Below are 16,731 nucleotides of genomic sequence, written 5' to 3' on the forward strand. Positions count from 1 at the left end.
GTCTATTTGATGTGCGTGTTTACATCTGGAAGACGTATTTTTTAGAGTGTTTGCTTTTCTGAAATACATCTCAAGGACGATTCCTGTCAGACGTTAAACAGACATTTAGAAAATGTCCTTAAGATGTTTATGATTTAGAATGTAAAACTGACATCTTAAAGACGTTTCTCAGATGTTTGTACACAGCAGAGGTTTTCCAGATGAAGCGCTCTTTAACAAGACATCTTGCAGAAGTGTGTGTGCTATCTAGAAGCTTCCTGTGCAATTTCTTTCTTTCCTGATTTTTGTTTTAGGATGCAATTATATAGCAAACAGTTCATTACAAATTGTAATCTTACAGTTGTAGCCCTTGTAATCTTACACGTACTGATTTTGGTTTCAGCAACAGTTGACAAGATTATGGTTTTATTATTATTTGTAATATAATAATTGCCTTGCCTTATTTATAATATTTTAAGAAATCTCTCTCACTGAAAGCCTATCAGACTAAAAACTTCCACCACAAATTGGAAGCAAAAGACTGCAAAACAGTACCAGGAAGGACACAGTATATAATGTAGATATTTAATTTATTAATTCTATTCATATCAAGTAGCCTATATTGTATTTTAGTACTTACAAGGGAAATGTGTCGTTTGAACATTTGTTTTTTGTGAACAATTTTTGTGAACAATTGTCAGTTGATAATTCATGTTAGCCTGAATAAGATACTTAATTCATATACTTTGTTTCTTAACATCTATATAGATCCACCAGATATATAATTAAAATTTCCAAATGTGTGCAATAGTGGATAAAAACAATACTGCATGACGATTGAAATTATAATTTATATTTTATTAAAATGATCCAATCACATCAATAATTCAGTAAATAAAATAGTTTTATATATACATCAGCAATATACAATATGAAAGCCACAATGCACAGTTCAAATAGAAACAGTGTAACTTGTTTTAGGCTTTGTTTGTTCTCTTGTCCACTTTATCAACATGGTGGTTCACCCAGGTGGTCTCTGGATCTACACAGATCTCTCTACCTGCTAATGTCTGAAACCTGAGGGGGAAAAGACAAAAACAAGATTTAGAACAAAGTTTTTTTAATGGAGTGTCTCATTCAGATTGACTTTACAGTTTGAAAATGAAATAATGTCTAAGATGACACTCACACAATGGCTTGTTTGGCACAGCTGCTGCTGGTCCAGTAGTAAGACTTCACCAGTTTCACAGGAATCTTCACATTACTCAACTTCATACAGCAGTTTGATTGTCCTGCTTCAATTGCACTGGTCGCTGAAATATGAAGACAAATGCCTATCACAAATCTATACATTCCCATCACCTAATCACCTAATGCAACAAATGAAGCTAAACCTTCCATAAAAAATCTGAAAACAATAAATTTTATCTTAATTATCATTCAAAGAGTCCTCACCGCTTGAAGTCATCTGCACAGAGCAGAAGAGAACCAGAACCAGCAGAAACATCAGGCTTCTCATTCTTCAAGATGTTTGTTCACAATGTCAGAAAGAGTCTGTAGAGCTGGAAGATCTCAGAGCAGATGTGTCCAGAATAACGTCTGAGCTCCTTCTTATATACATAGTAGGAGAGGAATTCTTCATAAAGACATTCATGTAAATCCATTTCTGAGTAACAATATTGTAAGATGCGAGTTGTTTTTAGCTCTTCCTTTCATTCATCCTTTTTCTGCTCTGTCGCTCGTGTAAGAAGGTACTTTTCTTTCAGATTCGTTGAAAACGTGCTTCAGGAACGCAACACACGGCTTCCTCTTTTCAGGCCTTGCTCAGCATTAAAGGTAGGCTAATAAATCTAAAGATTTCATGATCAAATCTGAATCTGAATCTGAATGAAGGTGTTTGATTAAAGCTACTAAATCCACTATTGTTAAACTCACAGTCAGCACTACACTATTGTTTAGTGACTTTTCATTGTCTAACAGAGAAGCAACAGTTGAACTGCTTCACTGAACTGAAATATGGCTAAGTAATGACATGAAAAGAGGAAGCTTTTTCTGTATTGACAGTAAAAGGTTTACTTCTAAAACAATCATTCACATTTTCTGACTAAAAGAAGACATTTCTGAAGATCCATCCAGAGATCTACAGGATGCTTTTAAGAATTCATTAGACAAATTGTGTTCCACAGAAACTTCGGTGACACTTTATGCTAAGTATACAGTAATAAAGTACAAATCATTAACAAACTATTAGTTTATAGTTAATTCATAGTTAATATATTGTAGTCTCTACATTGTTAATGTATAAAAAGGCAAAATACAAAAAGTGAGTTCTTTATTCATTGTCACTTTAACACAATTGTCATTCTTTAATTAGCTCGTAATAAAGGAATTGTTAATTGATTATTAGGACTAAATAGGTCACGGAAAATGTCATTAATTAAGTGCTTTAAACCAAGCTTCATTAGATATTATTACTATTTTTTAAGGAACACTTACTGTAATACTTAACACTTAATGCAATTAGTTTAATAAAGGTTTGTCTAAAGCACTTAATTATTGACACTTTCCCATTTTCAGTGACCTAAACTGCAAACTATTTATAGTTAATAAGTTAAAGCATAAAAAACATGATCTAACTCTTTACATATGAGCTAATTAAACAATAATAATTGTGTTAATTACAGTGACAATAAATGAATAACTGATTATTTGTATATAGCCTATTAATATATTAACAATGTAGAGACTACAGTATATTAACTATGAATTAAACTATAAACATGTAATTACCCATACTTTCTTAGTTAAGTACACTGTAAGTGCACATACTGCAAAATAAAGTGCAACCATTTTAGTATGGTTTTATTCTCTATAATATTTTGAGAAAACTTTACATAATAATGTAGCCTAGTTCTATAATCTTTCTCACTGAAAGCCTATCAGACTAAAAACTTACACCACATAATAGCAGGACAAGACTGCAGAACAGGAAGGTCTACTGAAGATATTTAATTTAGGTAATTCTATTAATATCAAGTATATTTTAAAACTTACAAGAAGGGAAATGTGTTGTTTAAACAGATTTGTTAGTCAGTTTTAGACAATTAATGTTAGCCTGACTGAGATACTTAATACAAATACTTTGTTTCTTAACATCCACCAGATATATAGACTTAAATTTAAATAAAAAGTTTATTTTCAAAATGTGTGCAATAGGGGATAAAACAATTCAGCATGAGGATTACAATTATCATTTATATTTTATTAAAACAACTGAATCCAATCACAAAAATGATCCTGTAAATAAAATATTTGATATCAGCACAATATACAATATGAAATGCATAGTTCAAATAGAAAGAGTGTAGTTTGTTTTAGACTCTTGTTCTCTTGTCCACTTTATCAACATGGTGGTTCACCCAGGTGGCCTCTGGATCTACACAGAACTCTCTACCTGCTAATGTCTGAAACCTGAGGGGGAAAGGGACAAAACAAGATTTAGATCAAAGTTTTTTAACGGAGTGTCTCATTCAGATTGACTTTACAGTTTGAAAATGAAATAATGTTTAAGATGACACTCACACAATGGCTCGTCTGGGACACTCTCTGCTGGTCCAGAAGTAAGACTTCACCAGTTTCACAGGAATCTTCACATTAATGAACTCTCCACAGCACTTTGATTGTGCCGCTTCAATTACACTGGTCGCTGAAATATGAAGACAAATAGGCCTATCACAAATCTACACATTCCCATGCAAAAAAAATAAGACAAAAGTTTTCAATTAGTTGCTATATCAATATTTTTTAAATCACCTAATGCAACAAATGAAACTTCAAAAGTCCTCACCGCTTGAAGTCATCAGCACAGAGCAGAAGAGGACCAGGACCAGCAGAAACATCAGGCTTCTCATTCTTCAAGATGTTTGTTCACAATGATGCAATGAATGAAAGAGAAGTTCTCTTGAGCTTGAAGATTTCAGAGCTGATATTGCAGGTCCTGTTCAGAAGGCCGAGGAAACAGATGAGAATTTACCTCGAAAGAAGAGGGAAAAATGAAGAAGCAGGACACATCTGCACTGTCACACCTCCTCAGATGGTGTTTATTTACAACATTCAGTTGGTTTCTGTTACTTCTCAAAAGCACAAATAAAATATTTAACAATCTTAATTTATCTCAGTGTCCCTTTTTCCATAAGTCCAATTTAGAATCATTAATAGGCTATAAATACAATAATCAAATTGTATCGCTTGTATACCTCTGTTATAAATAATTCACAAATTTCCCCTATAAGAGTGGATTTACAAAAGATTCATATTCTATGCATCTTGTTCTGGTTTAGCATGTGACAAGCAAGTGTGCCAAATGGAGTAATGATGTGTTAAAGGCTAAATGGTCCCAACAAAAAAAGTGTCACACTTATATTGTTCGAGATAAAAAAAATGACCACCATTGAAAATGAAAGGGAAACAATAGGACAAATATGAAAATACAAAACAATGCAGCTTGTTTTTAATCATTAAATTTAATTAAATATGTTGGATAATTTCCATGTTTCCCTCATGGGACTATGAGGGCACAGGAATAAAAAATTAAATACAAAATAATACAAAATAATAATGATCGGCAAGGATAAATTATTGACTGATTGAGTAACGAACGCACTTTGAACACTAAAGTTCACTAAATCACGGTCACAGTTTCCGTTTTAATAATCATGTAACATTTACATAATTTTAGCATGAACAAATACAGGCAACATTAGGCTATATCACCAGAATTAGCTACATAATACTATTCAATGTCGCTGGAGCAAGAATCACTGTTGTCATTTTAGAAAACTCGAACATTAGCCTAGGCCTACCTCAGAAAACTTAACAGATGGAGCCTCTAATCTCACCAACGCCACGGTTTATATTCACAATCCATTGCAATAGCCTAGTCTAAGTATCATTCAATTTAAAACATGTTTTTATTCTAAAATACCCATATTTCACCTTTAAGAGGAGGAGAAATGAAGCAGGAATCGTGTCTGCTCCGTCACCGCTAGTCTGATGGTATGAGGAAGTAAGCGCAGATCTCCCAGCTTTCATATATGAACATGCCAAAATAAACTACTCTTTGTATTGTCCACTCAAAAGTCACTACAGAATTTCACAACTCCACACTGTATTGAGAAAATAATCCCGTTACTTCTGTTAAATGAGCCATGAACAATTTACACAATTGTGTAGCCTACATATTTGTTTGCATAGGCCTATGACTGATGAGTAATAGGCTAATGTGTTATAAAAATAGATAGGCCTAGGGTACGATAGGCCTGTACTTTTCTCCAAAATTCATTCTTGTAAATCCCTTTCCAAGTAGCGTATTCGTTTGTATATTTTTTTCTCTCTTTTGTTTTCTGTTTCTTTTAGTCTTTACTGTTCCTTTACCACATCCCTTTTCTGCTTTGTCGCTCATGTGAGAAGGCGAAAATGACTTTTCTTTTAGATTAATAGAAAATGCGCTTCAGGAAATCAACACACGACTTCTTCATTTTCAGTCCTGTCATGCTGCCACCGGTTTCAAAGACCAGGCTTAAAACTAAAATGCACGTTTGAGCCGTTTTAACTGAAAGCAATTACACTGACAGATCTTAAAATATATCAGTGCCATTGTTTTATCTCAAGATGCTCACCACTAATGTATTTTTTTTTCTAAGGCACATTTAAAAAAGCCACTTAAATTCTCTAATTGAACTAAAAAGCATAATCCTGGCTTAATTTACATTACATCTATTCATTTTGCAGATGCATTCAACCAAATCGACTTAATCTAAGTCCTGTCTGTGTGAAACCAGGTCTACATGTCATAAATAGAAGATCTTCATGATCATATCTGAATTTTTACCAAAACTCATGCTCTAAAGAACACAACCACTTGCTTTTCTTACTCTAATGGAGAAGCTAGAATTATTCAGCCAGTTAAACTGCTGAAATAAAATCTACAAACGTAAAGTCAGGAAAAGTGCAGCATTTCTTTCACTTGTTAGCTTTCACTACATTCACTATACTAATTTATTTTATATCAAACTAAAATGATAAGTGTCTGGACCTTTCTGAAGATCAGACATCTGCAGGGTCCTTCAGGGTTCACAAGACCATATGTGTTCCTCTACTTGTACAGTCATTACAAACTGGAATTTTGTAATCTTACAATGACCGAACAGAAGCATTGCACACAAACGTTTGGTATGGCATTATCTATCTGTAACCTAGCACCCTTCTACCATCTCACCCCAATGAAAGCCCATCAGACTGAAAACTTCTATCAATAGGTGGCAGTAGATGACTGCAGAACACTACCAGGTGCTGTAGGCTACTATCAAAAGCTTACCATGCTCATTTTGTTCTTCATTTGTATTAATGATTTACAGAATTTACAGCATTTTCATATTTATATTTGCCTTCAGTGGTTTTAGTCATATTTCGATAATTCCCATAAATCTCAATGAGAGATTTAAAAATCAAAATCATGATTGTAACAACGCCAAAAAAATAAAAATAAATCAAAATCCACCACCAGATGTCAGCCGAGAACTCCTCTTATTTAGGATCTGCCAGTATGAAAGCAACTGTTTCTCTCACCCATTGTACTTCCCAAAACCATGCGTGTCTCTCCAGACACATTTATCTTACTTCCATTTTTTAAAGAGGCTGAAATCCACTCCATTGTGAAGGTATTTTATTTGCATACAAACTTTCAGCATTTCATGAAGCTCAACTCATAGTCTGTCAAAAGAGTTTACAACGGCTAACTGTTAGCCAACTATAGTTTGACTCTGAACTACATTTTTAGTTCATAAATCAAAATGAAATGTACAAGTACAGTAGCCTTTATGACTCTGTACCTCTGTATTGTTTTTTTAATGACTTTGCAATGTAAACGATATAAAGTAGGTATCATGTAAAGTACACACATTACACATATGATACTACTATATTAGTGACCAGACTTGAAATCTCAAGGGTCCATGGCCAGAAAAAGTTTGAAGGCCAAATGATGTGCCTATATTGTTGAGAGGGGAACACACAGTATGATTATGACTAAGCCATCAAAATCAGCCAGTCAGTGACCTCTGTTGTTTCTCAGAGGCTTAATCCTACATAGTTTTAGTCTTAATATTAAAGTTCTGGTGTCTGCCTCTACATGGTCAAATCATACAGCTACACACACACAGTATCGGGATCCAAAATAGACAGTGCCACTTCCTAGTACCAATATGACGTTTGTTTGCAGGGAGAAAAGAGAACCAAGACTGGTTATATTTAAAGGTAAACCTTGTCAAGTTCAACAGTGAAATACATGACCACAAACCAGTGTGGTTGAAAATGATCACTCACTGTACGTCAGACTCAAACTTTCCATCGGGTGTAGACATGTACAAAGCAATGGTATTAGTGGTAGCCTACTGTACAATGTGTTCATCTCGTGCTAGAATGACGAGTTGTTTAGCAGTAGTGAAATCAATTATGATGTAAACAGTGCTTGCCTCATATTCATGCTCTTCACCTGCTGTTTATTTTCAGCGTCTGAGGAAAGCATTGAAAAACATCAAACAGTGACAAGTCTATTTTTGTCTTTTGTTTTATGTTTCCTGTATGTTTCATAATGTGTTAAAGGGATAGTTCACCCAAAATGAAAATTAGCCCATGATTTACTCACCCTGAAGCCATCCTAGGTGTATATGACGTTCTTCTGTCAGACGAATACAATCGGAGTTATATTTAAAAATGTCCTGGCTCTTACAAGCTTTATAATGGGAGTGAATGGCCGTTTGACTTTGGAAGTCCATTAAAGCGCATCTATTCATGATTAAAGTGCTCGACACGGATTAATAAAGGTCTTCTGAAGTGAAGCGATGCGTTTGTGTAAGAATAATATCCATATTTAAAACTTTATCAGAGCCCGTCTACAGAGAGCCTCCCCACTCCCTATTAAGTCCTATTGTACTGAATTTTGGTTGTAGTTCCACCAGAGTTCCACTGGGGGCGATCGCCATGAGTGCAAAATGAATGGGAGTCTATGGGGCTAGACGGCTAAATGTGTCTCTTTCACCCGATTGCCGTTGAGAAATCTCAGATTTGAGTGTAGGTTTTGGAAGTTCAACATGGGTTATAGGTCGAAAGTTGAATGAACGAGTACTTATGTCCTTTCGATTTCTTACAGGCTGAGTTGTTGTTGCCCATAACACGCTAGCATTCTGCTAATGAACGCTGATTGGTCAGTGAAGGACTGATTACGACCAGAGATACCGCTTGATGGCATCGTGGCATCCGAGGCAGGACCAGAAACAAACAAAACAAAAACTCGTCTAGCACGTGTATTTACCTGTGTCAGCTGTGTTGTCGATGCCTCGAGAGAAAAGAAAGTACAGAGCGCGAAAGCACCAGAGTGACTGAAGGATTGCCGTAAAGCAATATCTCTGGTCGTACGATGTGCATGACGTCATTGACACTTTAAAACATTTTTATAAGCAAATAAGTGACTCTAAAAAATCGAACACCCAGCAATGTGTAATTTCTTTGCATCTCCTTTCGAATACAACATTCAAATTACTAGACAAAAAATTAGATCCTGAGAAAAGTGGATTTTGATGGGTATACTGCCATAGACCTCCATTCATTCTGCACTCGTCCTGTGAGCGCCCTCATATGGAATCAGAGTGGAACTGCAACCAGTTCAGAAGCCGGAAGTTTACTGAGAGTGAAACTTCTCGCCTTATTAGACATTCTCTGACTTTATCGACTAAAATATCTAGCTTCCGGCAGACGGCCGTACGCATCTATTTACGCCACAAGAGTAACACTTGAACTTGACACACAACGTAATGATCCGCGTCTAGCACTTTAATCATGAATAGATGCGCTTTAATGGACTTCCAAAGTCATACAGCCATTCACTCCCATTATAAAGCTTGGAAGAGCCAGGACATTTTTTTATATAACTCCGATTGTTCGTCTTTCGTCTGAAAGAAGAATGTCATATACACCTAGGATGGCTTCAGGGTGAGTAAATCATGGGCTAATTTTCATTTTTGGGTAAACTATCCTTTTAATAGCAATGTTTAGGTCCTGTCAAACCAGTGTTGATAACTATAATGATAATGATAGGCTATATTACGTTTTAATAATCGTTCCAACTCTTTGAGATTAGCAGAGTCCACATCAAAACTATAACGATAATGACACAGAGGAACGATATCCATATCCAACATGAATCCATACTGCTTTAAAGACGCCCAAGCTTTTAAAGCGACAGACAACAAAACTGCAGTGAGTGCTTGTAAACAGGTTATCATACGTTGTGTGGACATACGCTAATAGTTATTGTTATAGTTACATTTATAGTTATCATAATTGGTGTGAACGGGCCATATGCCAAATACACTGCACGATTTTAGCCCTGATTTTCACTCGCCGAATTTTTTGTGGAAATCGCCGACAAATTCCTCAAATCGGAGGCGAATCGGTGCTCGTTCACGTGAGTGACAGCCACACAGTGTATGATCAAAGACGCGATCTGAGACAAGCGCACGCGTTACAGATGACCGGGAGATATTTACATGCTTAATATCTGGACCTGTCTGCGACTCATTGGCTGCATCGTGCATCCGAAATCACATATTTCCCTACTATATAGGTGAAAAACAGTGTGACTAAAGAAGTATGTCCGAATTCACAGTACTCATAAAAGAGTAGGCTAAAGTACCCGGATGATCTACAACTTCCGGCGAGATTCTGAAGTGTGCATATTGGACACTTTACTATCCCATGAGGCCACTGGAGAGGATTCATGAATGGCAGTGAAGCCACATAAATGACGCTGGTAGGTCAACTGTTAATGACAACATAGCGAATACATCCAGATTACATTAACACTACACACATTTATACTTTTTTAGTGGTTGTGAAGTAAGGAAAATAATTTTTATAACTTTTCCATATAAAATTGCTTACTGGACCTGTAAGGCAACAAAGTAGATTTATGTTGCCAAATTTCCATAGATCGAATAAAATACAGTAGGTTGCTCAAATATGCAAATATGAATGTTAATTAGTTTGTACAGAATGTACAGTAATCTCGAAACTTGACAACCTATGTAAGTGTGAACTGTGTGAATCATAGCAGTAAAAAAGTGTGAAAAAGTCAAATCGAGATCCAGAAATTCTTTATTATGAGGAGGTTAGGTTAGCAAAACCGTACATAAAGAGAGATAATTATTACTTTTTTTTTCTAATGACACAATAAAAAATATTCAAACTCATTTAATTTTATTCTATAAATGTCTATCCTTTGAGCTATAGACTAATCATCTGCAATACTTTAGTTTCAGCACAAAACACTCTCATTAGAAATAAAATAAATGACAGACGAGTACATTCTGGATTGTTTAACCCCATAGCTTCAATTTGCTGATAAGTTAGTGACAATACATTTGTCGGTGAGTACAATAATAGCATTTTTTTATAATTTTTTCCTCAGTTTTGCTCAGACTTCACACTTGTCCAGTGCTTCCAAAACAGAAGTCCAGAAGTCGAAAGACGCGGGTCAACATGATTACAAGGTCCCCTGGCTCCCGATGCGCATGCGGTCAATGGTCTCCATCTGCTTCTGTACCCATGGGTCACTGGGTTTGGCACACACCTGACGGCCCTTTACAGTCTTGAACCTGTAAAAAGAATTTCAATACAATCAAACACACAGGAACTTGCTCTGCTGGTCAAACTAGTTCAACTCTACTTAAACATAATAACAAATATAATAAAATATAACATATAAACACAGATATACTGTTGTTACACTTACAGTACGGCTTCTTTAGGGCACTGCTGGCTTGTCATGGTGTAATCGACCACTGCTTTGGTTGGCAGAGGACGGTCCGTGAAGGAGAAACAGCATCTTTGTGGTGAAACACGCATTCCTAGATTGCAGAAAATTTGTACAAATCTTTAATATAAAACTGTACATTTTGTTCACATTTTTTATAAAAAGTTCAATATACAACTAGAATGTAATACAATATACAACTAGGTCTCCATACCTTCACTGAGGCTAACTGCGCACAGAAGCACCACCACTGCGGAGAAGATGACGAAGCGAGAAGTAGACATACTGGCCGTTCTGTTTAACTAGATCGCTGGATGAACTGTGAGTGTCTGTTGAAGCTCTTCAAGCTGGATTTGATGCTGTATGGCTCATGCCGTCAGCATTTATACACTTGTTCTGTGATGGGGAGATCCCTTCATGGGTGGATTTTGAGGAGGGGGATTTTGATTTTGAAATTCCACCTACACAGTATGAAAGTACAGCAGAATCTGTTGTCGTCCTTTTCCCACACGTGATTATGTCCGTCACAAGTCATATTTAGACATTTGGCTAAACAATGCTGTCTCGCTTTGAGGGACAGCCCTAACACATAACCTTTCACTTCCTCTTTCGTCTTAGTGGCTTGACAAAAAAAAAAAAAAAAAAAAAAAAATTGGAGTACTGAACACAATGTGCCATTATTCTAGAAGGAGAATAGATGCAACATGAATTTTGAAGAATGCACATGGAATTACAGAGGAGGACACATTTGTCATCTTTGCCAAATAGTGTGGATTTTAAACAGAAAAACACATAAGAAAGATAATAGTTTGGTTAAATATAACATTTTGGCTGGAAGGCCAATGAGACGTGCCCCGTATAGACGGGTTTTTTCACTTTTGGGTGAACCAGGGTTCGAATTATGATTTCATCTTTGTGGGGGTCTCTTTAAAAAAAAAAAAAAAAAAAAAGAAGTAACCTATGAGCAGGCGCGGTGTAGCTTACTAATGTAAATAAAAATGTTTAATAAAAAAGCATTACTAACACAATTCAGATTAAATAGTATATATATATTATTATTTTATTTTTTTTTTTTTTTTATCAAAACCGATTATGTTTATCAGTGGTTGTATATCAGGCAAGGACACGTTTGTGTGCATTTTGTTTTGTAATTTCACCGGAACGAATAGAGAGTCTCCACAACGGATTGAATCGCGCGTCCAGTGAAGACTGTGCGCGAGCCACAAGAGAACACAGTATCCGCGCCACTGATCGCAGCTGCAACGAGCACTTTGATCACTTGATTTAACAACACATTTCAGCGCTAGATCGCCTCTTATTTAACAAACTTACTAAATGACTGCTCTGCTAGTTAACTGAAGATGTTTTATTTATTTGTATTGGTATATTAGTGCCGCGAGATGTTTCCAAAGTGATGGGGACAATATTGACCTTAGCAAAAAGTGTTGGCGACATGTCCCACCCGCAAATTACGCCTATGTTAAAATAACACTTGCCTGATGGGATATGCTAATGCTAGATCGGACGTTGACGTCACTTCTGTGAGTTGAGAAAAGTCAGTAAAAGTCCTGGCAGAAAGTGAAGCATAAGGATGGAGTGTCATGGCGAATCCCGTGAGATGTTTGGCAATTTGTCCTATCTGTTAAGTCACGCTACAGTAGTCTGAAGGAAAAATTGCTTTATTTGTAATTTAAAATAATGGTCCTGATGATTTATAGAGACCCCCACAGGTGTATGATTTTACTGCTTTCATGGGAGCTCAACCTCTGGGAGCTCAGCTCCCACTGGCTCCCACGTAATTCGAACCATGGGGTGAACTATATCTCCCAAGTCAAATTTTAAAATATTATTGTTATTTATAGGCCCTAAAGGAACATGGTGTTGAAAAAAAATATAGATTGGAGGAGAAATTATGTCAGTGCTTTTGCGTTCTCTTGAAAAATAGGGTTTTTTTTGTGAGCAAAGCAAAGTTTCTTGGGGGAACGCAAAAATATTGGGATTTATTTTTTTTATCCGATCTCATATTTTTTCCATCATCATGATTCCGTATAATTATTATTATTATTATTATTATTATTATGTAAATATCTTAAACTACACTGTAAACCCCAATGTTGTCATTACAGTTTTTCTCAATTGCTAAAACACTAAAACCCACTGACTGAACAAAGTTCTCAGTTGCCTGAACTCATTTAGCTAATTGTGCATTCTGTTGTCAATACCTTAAACCCTTTCACATGGCAAAACACAATTTGCAGATCTCACTTAGACTTTTCAGAAAAACTCTAAACACATTCTCATTCTCAAAACACATTCTGCACTCTAATGCACATGTCATCCATACTGGTAAACACAAGTGGCAACAATCAAATACAAATAGAGAACACGTGTCATTGATTGAACACAACCACTCAAAACTGATTTAACCTGTTTCAAAAGATGTGACACAACCAATATACAGTAAGTCAGTTCAGAGAGCAAACAGGTTGTTGAAGGTGGGAAGGAGAAAGTCTGAGAATGGATAGAGGAAACAATGTGAGAGGACGTGGATGAGTGCGTATGCGAGGTGGGCGAAGAGGAGGAAGAGGGGGAGGAGGGCAAGAAAGGAGGAGGGATAATATTGCTTGTGATGTCGACGAAGTGCTCTGGCCTGGCCTGACTCAGCCCAAAGACAAGAAGAAACACATTGATCACATGTTTACTCCTTTGATTTTTGTCCCTTTTAGTATTGTATGCTGTAGTACAGTGCGTTGTAGTCTGTATACTGTACAATGAACAAATTGTATGGCCCTGAACATTGGTAACAGTACCATTTGTTAACAGTACTGACTGCTCAATAGATTTTGACTGGTTGCAGGTTCATATCAACAAAGAACAAGAATTACAGTATCACAGAGACAAAGGACAAGTTTGTGAGATGCAGGGTACAGTACTGTAAAAATAGGGGTACAAGAAAAATTGCAAAGATCAAAGCAGAGTAGTCATTTCTGATCAATTTTGAGCTACTATGATAGAACATGTTTTCGTTCATCAAAAGACAATGACGGAAAAATATGAAATTTGCTGAAATATGAAAAATGTACTTCTCCCTGAGAACTATATGTTTCGAACAATGCGTTTTTTATTTTTTGGTGTATTGTTTACTGACTGCTTGATCATTTTGATCACTTTGTTTATGATTTGAGAGCAGTGTTTGATTTTGAACACAGGTAAAACTGTTTTGAGGCGAAAGTTTCATTTCGAGAGGAGTCAGAGGTTTTGTAAATAGTGCTTGAAGATGAGGTTTTGTGTTTAATGTTTTCAGAAAATGGAGCAAGGTTTCAGAAATTGTGTTTTAGCAATTGAGAAAAACTGTAATAAAGAAATCAAGTTGTCATAACTTAACATTAGCAAGTTTTGACATCAAAAATTAAACAGATGTGTTTAATGTACTCATTTGGCAGCAAAAATCTTTCAGATTAAGATTTTAAGTGTTATGAACTCAAAATTTCAAGTTATTTAAATGATTCGCTATGTCTCTGATTGGTTGTGCCTGAAATTCTGCCTTGACAACACGCTGATTGGTCGATACACAAGGCAGACATTTTTTTTGTTAATCGTGAATTTGCTGATGCAGGCAGCAGGCCAGAGGCACTGACACTGCATAAAAACAGTCATTTCGGGGTTAAATCTGAGTTCTGTCAGGACCACTACCGTCAAATACGATTGACAGTTAGCATGCAGTTTGGATTGGTGGTATGGTTTCGTTCTGGGCGAGAGCAGGAAGAGCAGCAATAACCCCCCTTGGGGTAAACAGAACAGAACCTACATGAATGTTTGCAAATATATTTATCAAACATAATTTGAGAATTTATTCTGATTCAAGGGGAATCAGAATGCCAAATCCTGACTGGGGATGGAGGAGGGTATTAGCTCCTGAGAAACGCGATAGCTGCTTATAATACGAAGGAGCTTATACATGTATACGGTGATAGGCGTCGTATTCCTATAGGTAGATGTGGATCAGTTGAGAGTCAGCTGATGTGAGCTTGACTAACGTGACCTGCCAGAACTAACGCTACGCTTGATATTGGACATTTCAGTGAAACTTATGGTGTATCACCAGAGCCGGCCGGACATTTCAGGCCTCGCATTTGGAGCTGAATCACACGAGACTTTAAATTCCTGACGCCTGTAAATCGAATCTTTTTTTAATCGACTACTGTCTCGACTCTCGAGCCTGTTCTTCCCTCTCCCCCACAGCCTCGCTGACTCAGTTCTTGCGCGCGCAGAGAGCGTCCGGGATTTTCTGAGGCTGAGAAAACGTATATGTTTCTAGCCCGTATTAGAAACATATACTGTATTTTCAGTACATTATTTTCTATGTTCTGTTAGAAAATCAGTACATACATTATTGTAGTTTCTATGTAATCTATGTTCTGAGTATAGAACATGGATGTTCATGTGTCACTTGTTTTTCCTGAGCAGTTAAAGTGCCCACTGTTCTTAAGAAAAATCCAGGTCCTGTACATTTTTTGGTTTTCCAGCATATTTTGAATATTTGAACCCATTCCAAAAGTGACTGTATGATGTTGAGATCTATCTATTCATACTGAGGACAACTGAGGGACTCACACACAACTATTACAAAGGGTGAAAGATAAGTTAAGTTAAAGATAAGTTAAAGTAGATGACAAACATCTGTTGTTGTTCATTACAGTGTGCTTTTAATAATTGTTCTGATCAATTGTTCTGATCTGGTCAATTTCACTTTTAAATGACTTTTTAATCAATTGATTTAATTGACTGCAAGTATTGTAATTGTATTTTTTACTGATTAAATGTTAATATACGATGTTCAGACAGTACATAGAAGTTAAGATATGTAATGTAACCCTAATAAAGCTGTTGATGTGAAAACAAAACTTCGTTTAATGATTTATAATTTATTCAATAATATTTAAACAACAAACTATAAACTATAAACTGGCAAGTTTGAGTTTAGTCCATTTACCTTTTAAGTTATCTTTACTTAAAGATTTAAGTTAATTCAATGAGAAGAGAAGACAACCACTTTCCTCAAATAATTTGAGTAGTCTCAACTTATTAGGGTTTACATGTATCCTGTAGTTATAAGGGAAAGCTGGAGCCAAAATAATAATAGTAGTTATTATTATTATTATTATTATTATTAAACATATTTTTGTTGTTACTGGTAGCATAAATACTTTTTATTTATTTTAAATAACAGCATCTCGTTTCGATTCTAAATAAAAAATACTCTAGTTGGCTAAAACTTTGGCGCCACGTTTATAAGGCCATAAATGCCCCATCAAGTATCACTTCCTCTTTCAAAATGGGTGCTAATGACAAATGTCATTAGTCACATTAATAGTGTGACCCTCTGACATTTTCGCATGTAGACACACATGGACAGTTTTAACTAAGATTCAAACACCCCCTCATCTTTTAGAAAAGACAAGTAATCTTGAGAAATACAAAAATATTTCAATTAAAATAAATTGTTCAGCATCCACCAAATCTCTCATACACCTGTTGAAGAGTTGATTGACAGATGTTGATGAGTTATAATGTCCCTGACTCATTATATTTTCATACACATTTACATTGTCATAATGAAACGTTCAGATGCTTCAGTAAGTTTTTTGTTTAATTCTATCATGGGGATTGTTTTAAAGCCACTTATAGAGCTCAATACTCAAACGTATGTTAAGGTACATTCCTGATGATTCACAAATCAGTGCTTTATTCTGCAGAACTATCAGCTAACGTAATAGTCCATTTGATTTTAAAGAATTTTTTTTTACAAAGGGGAAGCTATTTAGCATCCATTACTCATTTTATCCCAACAATTCCCAGTGGACTTTTCTTTTCTTTTTTTT

The 16,731-nt window shown here is 35.8% G+C and overlaps 3 protein-coding genes across 4 annotated transcripts; all 3 read right to left on the minus strand.

Moving 5' to 3' along the window:
• Positions 1-857: 857 nt before the first annotated feature.
• On the minus strand, positions 858-1,701 carry LOC311283263 (monocyte chemotactic protein 1B-like). Its single transcript, XM_084397611.1, has 3 exons — positions 1,435-1,701; positions 1,169-1,292; positions 858-1,056 (listed from the first exon to the last, which is right to left on the minus strand). The coding sequence occupies exons 1-3, from the start codon at positions 1,496-1,498 to the stop codon at positions 957-959; spliced, it is 288 nt and encodes a 95-aa protein (XP_084253737.1). The 5' UTR covers positions 1,499-1,701; the 3' UTR covers positions 858-956.
• A 1,463-nt stretch (positions 1,702-3,164) lies between these two features.
• Positions 3,165-5,238, minus strand: LOC311283269 (monocyte chemotactic protein 1B-like). 2 transcript variants are annotated; one of them, XM_084397618.1, is made up of 4 exons: positions 4,842-4,968; positions 3,827-3,976; positions 3,562-3,685; positions 3,165-3,450 (listed from the first exon to the last, which is right to left on the minus strand). In XM_084397618.1, exons 2-4 carry the CDS (start codon positions 3,888-3,890, stop codon positions 3,354-3,356), a joined length of 285 nt encoding a protein of 94 aa, XP_084253744.1. In that variant the 5' UTR covers positions 3,891-3,976; positions 4,842-4,968; the 3' UTR covers positions 3,165-3,353. The 2 variants fall into 2 exon arrangements, with proteins under 2 accessions (XP_084253744.1, XP_084253743.1); XM_084397617.1 differs by lacking the exon at positions 4,842-4,968 and adding an exon at positions 4,976-5,238 and having other exon boundaries at positions 3,166-3,450; positions 3,827-3,978.
• A 4,935-nt stretch (positions 5,239-10,173) lies between these two features.
• Positions 10,174-11,641, minus strand: ccl35.1 (chemokine (C-C motif) ligand 35, duplicate 1). The gene is made up of 3 exons (XM_084398109.1): positions 11,064-11,641; positions 10,829-10,943; positions 10,174-10,691 (listed from the first exon to the last, which is right to left on the minus strand). The coding sequence occupies exons 1-3, from the start codon at positions 11,131-11,133 to the stop codon at positions 10,580-10,582; spliced, it is 297 nt and encodes a 98-aa protein (XP_084254235.1). The 5' UTR covers positions 11,134-11,641; the 3' UTR covers positions 10,174-10,579.
• Positions 11,642-16,731: the final 5,090 nt, after the last annotated feature.

The sequence above is a fragment of the Rutilus rutilus genome (assembly GCF_951802725.1).
Source record: "Rutilus rutilus genome assembly, chromosome: 23".
Lineage (NCBI taxonomy): Eukaryota > Metazoa > Chordata > Actinopteri > Cypriniformes > Leuciscidae > Rutilus > Rutilus rutilus.

Excerpts from the sequence above, each read along its gene's own strand:
- ccl35.1 (XM_084398109.1), bottom strand. The coding sequence starts at position 11,133 with ATGTCTACTTCTCGCTTCGTCATCTTCTCCGCAGTGGTGGTGCTTCTG. Across the intron at positions 10,944-11,063 it reads CGCAGTTAGCCTCAGTGAAG|GAATGCGTGTTTCACCACAA; the intron begins GTATGGAGACCT and ends TCTGCAATCTAG. Across the intron at positions 10,692-10,828 it reads TGCCCTAAAGAAGCCGTACT|GTTCAAGACTGTAAAGGGCC; the intron begins GTAAGTGTAACA and ends TTCTTTTTACAG.
- LOC311283263 (XM_084397611.1), bottom strand. The coding sequence starts at position 1,498 with ATGAGAAGCCTGATGTTTCTGCTGGTTCTGGTTCTCTTCTGCTCTGTG. Across the intron at positions 1,293-1,434 it reads TGTGCAGATGACTTCAAGCG|CGACCAGTGCAATTGAAGCA; the intron begins GTGAGGACTCTT and ends TTCATATTTCAG. Across the intron at positions 1,057-1,168 it reads TGTGCCAAACAAGCCATTGT|GTTTCAGACATTAGCAGGTA; the intron begins GTGAGTGTCATC and ends TTTCCCCCTCAG.
- LOC311283269 (XM_084397618.1), bottom strand. The coding sequence starts at position 3,890 with ATGAGAAGCCTGATGTTTCTGCTGGTCCTGGTCCTCTTCTGCTCTGTG. Across the intron at positions 3,686-3,826 it reads TGTGCTGATGACTTCAAGCG|CGACCAGTGTAATTGAAGCG; the intron begins GTGAGGACTTTT and ends TTCATATTTCAG. Across the intron at positions 3,451-3,561 it reads TGTCCCAGACGAGCCATTGT|GTTTCAGACATTAGCAGGTA; the intron begins GTGAGTGTCATC and ends TTTCCCCCTCAG.